The 7,500-nt window shown below is 46.5% G+C and overlaps 1 protein-coding gene across 1 annotated transcript in view; it reads right to left on the bottom strand.

The window, feature by feature from the left end:
* The window catches only part of LOC126579135 (uncharacterized), a 14,667-nt gene that overhangs the window by 6,394 nt on the left and 773 nt on the right, over window positions 1–7,500 (bottom strand). Inside the window, exon 1 of the mRNA XM_050242461.1 lies at window positions 7,075–7,500. This exon is cut by the window's right edge and continues 773 nt beyond it. Within this exon, the coding sequence (XP_050098418.1) occupies window positions 7,075–7,151 (77 nt within the window). The 5' untranslated portion in view covers window positions 7,152–7,500. The remainder of the gene's footprint in view (window positions 1–7,074) is intronic.

Here is a 7,500-nt window from a genome sequence, read left to right as displayed (position 1 = left end):
GATTAACTTGATGAGAGTGTTTTTGAATTTTGCTTAGCGCAAAACATTATCGAACAGAAATAGTCATTGTTTGAATGCTAAATCCTGCTCCACACACCTTCCGTATCTCTCGGGAGGGATGAAATCATACATTCAACGCGCGAGCCAACACCTCCTGCAAGACAGACAGACAGACAGTTCGGCTAGCGCGGTTCGCTGAAAACGAACACCCCTCGCCCTTTCCTCCTTGCAAAGCTAAGGGGCAGTTAATCTGGCGCTGTGGGTCTGGTGTCTCAACATCATCGCAGGAAATGGCAGCTATATTACGCAGCTAAACGCGTAAGGCGAGTCACGTGACGATCAATTAACCAGCAATCTGTGCCAGATACGGCCACACGAACCACAGGGTTGGTTGATCGGTTTATTCCTTCTATTTTGTCATGTTTTAGTGCATTCTAACAAGTTAAGAGCAGAACATAACTAAGTGTTTTCCACTCTGCTGGTCTAGGAATTACTTCTTCTAATTGAAGGGTGAATCGAAAAGTTCTCGAACAATGTAGTTCACTGTTCTAATTTGGCGTAGTCAGAATCCATTCATCTAAAGCTTAAAAAACCTATAACAATATTAATTGTAGCATTTTTAGTGTAATGAATTCATATTTAATCTTTTTGCAAACGAAAGCAACTTCTGTTATTCAATCAATGTCTAAGCGGGTATTTGAAGACTATGCGAAATGTCTAAAAATGTATCAATTAAATTTATGACTTGCAGAAAGCATGTAAAGCTATATAAAAAAGACACTTTTTTAAATACAAGACTACGTCGAGAATATTGAAGGGAAGGTTAATAAAAATGCTATTGAAAACAGACAACTGACCGGAACACAATACAATAACTACAATAACGAATGAACAGACTTTTGAAATTTGGTGTTAAGACAACACTTTTCGTTATGATAAATTTTGTTTTCAAAGCAAAAATGAAATACTAATGTAGGAACCTAGAGAGTGGGGGAAAGATCACTCAGGTAGGTCTTTCATCGACTAAACCTTGACTCGCTTAATTTTATCAAGCGCAGTTTTAGGTTTTTTTTTAAATATGTACTTAAATCCATAAACTGCTTCCCTTTAAATGGGTTTAAATGGCCGAAATTCCAAACCTTTCTCGCACTCTCTTTTCCTTTTAAGAGATAATTACCATCTCATGCATAATCCATTCGCTAGCTGCTACACTTGTCGACCCAACCTCCGCTGGGAAGCCAGATTCAACCGAACGCAGAGCATGAGATATCTTGGCACATTGCAATCATCAACCCGCTCTGCTAAGCCACCTCTCATAAATCAGCATCAAGTCCCTGCTGGGGCTGCGGTAGAATTAACTTTTACTGCCATTTTCCACACTTTTACAACAAAACAAAGCACCAGAGCACGCGGAGCAATAAATCGCATTAGCGGTTTTATATCTACTTACACGGCGCGGTACGATAATGAAGAACGCTAGGGGTACAAGATGCAAAGGTGCGTTGCCCCTGATAAAACGATCCGCCAACCGTTTAGCATTCGTTGATAATCGCAAACTGGGACAGAAAAGAAGTGTTTACACTACTTTTAGGGGGGGAGGGGGGGGGGGGGGGCTTCGGTATTATTTTTGTTATGAGACATGTTTTTAACAGTTTTCGCTGAAAGCCGATGCTTTGAAGAATATTGTGAAATTTTTTTGGATCAATCGAGGGAAAACTGACAAAGATATAGATTTTTGAAAATCCGCGTTTCATACAAGGCTCCATTCAGCAACTTCAAAAATCTGCCAAAAATCGAAAAATTGGAATATCAACAAAAACTCTCCGGGACTAGCTAGATAAACTTATAATCTATCTAACGAATATCGATTTGTATATTTCAGATGACCCGTCATGTCGCTACGATGGGCACCGGAAAAGGTATCTTTGCGACGACACGCCTACCAAAATTTGATGTCACGAATTAATTTTTCAATGAATGTTGCTCAAAACAATACCAAATATTCTTCAAAAGTTGTAGATTAATATACCATTTACTTGAAAAATAAAATTGAATGGTTACGTCACAAAAAATCGTCAAAAATGGGCCTTTTTTGGCCGGAAAATACCGAAGCCCTCCCCTAAAGGTGCATGCGAGGGAAAGTTACATCGGTAATCGAATTTCGTTGAATCGCTAGCAGTGACGAACGTGGTATCCGGCATTCTTTGCATTCAGCAAAGCAACGATTACGATCGCACCGAAGGACATTCCTGTGCCGATGTGACGCCAGTGGACACATGATCGGATAGCCAGTAACACATTCTGTTGGCTGTAAACACACGTCAAGGACTACGTCAGGATACTCAAACGCACAACACACGCTCTACGGTCCCTACAAAGTGATCCCTTTATGAATGAAACGATCAATGGTAGCCCGCGGTGGTAGGATCGACGGTGAAGCGACGCAAATCAAAGGCGGAGCGCGGTTGGTTGGTGGTTGGTACGCTATTTTAAGATTGGCCACATAAAAATACTTCCACCCACCGTGGGGGTGGGGTGGCGGTGGTGATGCTGATCACGTCACTCCGAGGATCAACGGAATCGATCTGATCATGCGACCGCATGAGGTTGTCTGGTGACGCTAACGGACGAAACATACATCCTTGTCGCCATCATCATCATCATTATCACCATCATGAGTAGAGCAGTTGCCACTCGATGAAACATATTTTGATCATTCACAACATTGATCTTGCTGCAGCAATTCGTTGCACACGGACTATGCTTTGCACAGAGAAAGGGAATTCTTTGTTCGGACGCTGGTGGTTTCCACAAGAACGCTCCGCGTGCTTTTCACACTTTCTCGCTCGCATTTCTTTGTTGTGACAGAGTGATCCTCTCCGGTGTGTCCGGCGACAAGTCCTTCCCACCCTCCTCTGCCATTACGCAAATATGCCCGCCTGGTGTTGCGCGTAAATGCGCGCGATCATCTTGTGATGCAGAGCGGTGTGTGGTGCCGGTGTCTTGTGACCATCGAGTGACGATTCGGCGAGTGTTTGGCGAGAGAAATAATTAACACTAACGCTTAAGACACGACAACAGGACACACACGGATTGCGGGCTCTGCGTGACGCTCCCCCCTCAGAGAGACAACGTTTTGCGAAATTGGCGGACCAGCATCGACCCAAATACCCCGCCGCTTCCCCCGTTCGTGCCTCGAGGGTGGTGGGCCGAAAGTACATTATTCATTTGAAGAAGTTACCTTATGGGCAATAAACAACGGAAAGGTAAAACAAGCTCGCAACAAGTCGTTGTTTTTTTTGTAAGCAGCCCACCTCGTGCACCGTGACACGAGCGCCACGGTGAATTCGTCTCAAATTAAACTAGGGGGACATGTAACGGAGCGCATCTTGTGACTTGTTTCTGATCCGATGATGACGTCCCTTGCACTCTCTATTTGTAGCATGGATTAATGCACACAGTTTAATTGCATTTATTTTGCCGTTTGGTGCTAATAAACTTAGGCGAAATTTTGCTATTGGCATAAGGCCAATTAAAATGTGCGATTTGATAGTTTGATACCTTTTACCACAAATACTTGTGCCAGTTTTAAGTGATGCACAGTTTTTCTTTACATAATGGCACAAGAATATAAAAATAAAATGTGGATTTCATACAAGTAATAATATTATCCCCTTTGAGACTATGCATTACAGATCTCATTTCATTTCTTTATAAATTTCCACCATTTCATTTGGCTTCCTATTGTTGTTTACGATCATTGTAGTTCCTCCGCCGGTACCATGCCTTTCAAAATTGCCAAATTGCTTTTCAATTAGCTAAAGTTAAGGACAGTTGAGTGGGTTAAGGTCACTCAAACGCGCCATGTCACGCATCCCTAGCGCGATATCAAAATTGTCAACAAAAACAACCTCAATATGAGGATCACCCGGAGCCATGATCTTGGATCTGGTGCGAAGCGGCCATCAGATAGTTTGCATTGTCGATGAATATCCAGCAACCGAGCGGAATGTACTCAGCGACTATTTGGACAACTGTTTAACAGCTTTGCCTTCTGTTGTGCTCTTTGCTCGGTAGTAAGACAATTGGCGTGCCATTAATTACGCAAGCACCAGCAGCGTGTCTCCAGCGCGTGATGCTGGTAATGCACCCTCGATCGCGTTCTGTACCCAAACGATCGGTTTAACAGCACGTTTATCTCGCCCCACCTACCCATTCATTGACGAAACCATCAATCAAGTGACCGATCAGTGTAATACATCCACACTACTACCCATGACGCAGAGCAACAGTTACCACATAATGACCGCACACTGCAAGCTTGTCAACGGCAGCTAAACGGACCGCTTTAACAGCAGAGGACAGAGAACATACCGTAAACCGGCCCCTAACACTCATCAGTGCACGTCACCGTCATTGATCGGTCAATAGTCGCCACGAATAGTGGTCCGCACTTTCGACTATGCCCGGTCGATCGCCGAAAGCACTTCGTGCACGTGGTTTCCGCGCACGGACGCTATGCAACAACAACAACAACAACAGCCGAATTGATGATCGATGAGTGCGGCGATCTCGATCGAGGTTCGATGGTACTGTTCATCATCGGCAAGGATCCCTCGTCTTTCGTCGCTCATTTTCGCAATTTCCCGCCACCTTTCATATGCTGCGGCCACTAGCCGGGGGGCGAGTGGGTTTTCGTTTTCGGTAGCGCTAAAAATAAGATCAATATTAATGAGCGAGTAACCTGCATACGACCGAAGAGCACACGCGTGGCCCCCGTGCGATGGTGTCCATGGTGTTGGTGCAAAACAACGTTATAAACAACCTACCGTCCGTCGTCCGGCCGGATCGTGCGGCGTCTCGTCATCCACCAACGATCAAACCCGAGTACCGGGTTCATCTCATCGAACCCCACACCAGGGGGGGGGGGGGGGAATGGAAAAAGCAAAGAAGAATCCCACGAAGCAAACAACACAACTCTTCTCCACCCGTTCGTTCGTTCGGTCGATCGTCTTCCGTATGCCGTAGGATGATGGTGGGAATAAATTTGCAACACAGCCAGCCACAAGCATGAGCAGCGCCACCTCGTCCCCCTCCCCGTGAAGATCGACGGTGCCGTGAGATGGCGTAGAGGGCGATTGATCGGACTCGCGGTCTGTGGGGCGCTGTGAGGAGGCGCGGTTTACAAGAAAGCACGTGATTTCTCGGTTTCCGTACGACGACACCGACGACCGCGGCGCACTCGACCAGAGCATGGCCCCATTGGGAGGGGTGGCGGCGGCGGCGGCGGGATGGCATTGGTGCAAAGTGGTAGGCGAACAGCCACACTATAGCGCACAAGGACGCCTCAGGAGGAGGTTCGTCTTCGCTACGCATTGTGATCCGCACCAGACGCGGAACGCTTTTCGCGCGTTTCATGGTTTTTGCTTGTTGTTGTTGTTGATGTTGCTGCGAGTCGAGAATAGCGAGCCAGATACCAAGACCGAGAGAATGGAAATGAGGGCATCTCGGTGTGTCTTAAAGATAGTAGATAATATTTATATTTTCCAAGTGAATCGCAATGCTTTTTAGAATATTTCTGTGATTTCTCGGATGCACTCGATCTTGATATAGTAGTGCAGGAGAGCATTAACTTGTCATATCATAAAAAAAGCCAAGTAGCTCAATCTATTGTTTGCGATCGTTAGCAAAAAGGAAAGCAGTTTGCAGTCGCTGGTTAACTGAAATGCTCTGAAGCGCTTATCTCGATGTAGCGGCACCACAAAACGCAAATCATGGAAGCCACGGAGAAAACACGGAAACCAAACCCAAAGAACTCATCCTCCCCAACAACCTTCCTGTGCGGGACAGCGCGACATTATCGTCGCAACGCATGTCAACCACGGCGAAGGAGTGTCGCGATAGTACCCGTGTACCGTACCGCGTCGGCCACTTTTGCCGGCCGACAGAGACGGACGGTTGTGGACATGACAAGACAGGCTAGATTCTCGTGACCAGGCCGCGTCATCATCAAACATGCGCGCCGGGCGATGAGGCGGTAGTCCGCGAAGGCACAGAAGGGAGACAACGAACACACATTCACAACCCTCTTCACGTCTACGCACAAAAAGTGGACAACAACAAATGGCCGTTGAGTGTGGTCGCGGCGTGCGAGCGTCTTTTTTTTTTGCTTACACCTGTTCGATGGATCGCGCGGCTTCGTGGTTCTCATGGAGCAGCGCTATTGCACGAAATGCAATTCAAAATGCGGAGGAGATGGTAGACTACCACACCTTCCACTGTTCCGTGTCCGTGTCCGTAGATAAACGCCAACAACAGGTTCAAAGCCCTTCCCTTGTGTCGCACACGCACATTCTTTGGGATTTTCGGGAGTTTTCTTGGGTCACGCTACAACACCTGACATCACCGGTCCTGTGGGTGATAAGATACGCAGCAATTAGTACGGCAATTGGGCGCACAGTTGCGCCGTCCACTGTGTCGAACAGTTGCTTATCGTGGGTGGCATGGGGCGGCCAAAGGACTGATTGCCATCGTTCTGACCTCATCAGAATCCTGAAAGCGTAGTCGTTTTCGTTGGCCTCTAGACAACGTCATCGTCGTACATCGATTAGCAGATGGCTATGATCGTTCGATCTTTGTTCAAGGAGGATGTATGATCGCAGTGCACCACAAAATGTCGTTGCATACAATCCAGTAGACATTGTTTAGTAGATTCAGATCCCCTACACCACTTCACCGTAGCAATGGTCGATGATGGAAACATTAATCGAGTCTTATGACTTGTTTTTTTTTTTTGGTAACCTGCAACACAACAAGCGAAGTGAAAGTTCATATTGACCTTATGGCTCACAGAGCAGGACACGCTTAAGCCAACGCGTTTCGTAAGCTGAACCAAGCAGCGGCATGGGAGCAAAAAATGAATTGTATCCGAACCGAACAACACCGACGGATTCTTCTGGTTCGCTTAAATAAAACCACAATCATTCCAACCCGTGTCAACCGAAAGGGATCCTTTCCTTTCCGTCCACAACCGCGGCGATCGATGCGAAACCCCTTCCGTTTTTTTTTACTCACCCCGGATTCGCTTTCTGCGACGATGAGTTGGTACTTCGTTTCTTGTTGAACAGCAGCTTATTGAACAGTGCCATCATATATTAATAGTCACGCCAGGAAAGTCAAACCTGCTCGGTTTGGCGCTCGGATTGATTGGCACGCCAATCGCCAAGCGCCCGTGTGTCGCTAAACCGGGAAAACACACTCAAACACGAGAACGGGATTTCGATCGCGGTTTTCACTAGATCACACCAGCATACTTTGTTCTCTGCAGCTCTTTCAGCGTTGTTTCAGCATCGATTGGAACATCAATACAGCAGCTCACTTTGATTCACGTTTATAGCCAGCTCCTCCACAACACAGCACAACGGTGGAGCACCACACTTGTAACACCCTCCTTCTTTTCCTCGTTCGCTCATCCATTTGACAATCTCAGGCACAGGTTCT

This window comes from Anopheles aquasalis, chromosome 3, assembly GCF_943734665.1.
Source record: "Anopheles aquasalis chromosome 3, idAnoAquaMG_Q_19, whole genome shotgun sequence".
Classification (NCBI taxonomy): Eukaryota; Metazoa; Arthropoda; class Insecta; order Diptera; family Culicidae; genus Anopheles; species Anopheles aquasalis.
This window is presented reverse-complemented; position numbering and strand designations above follow the sequence as displayed.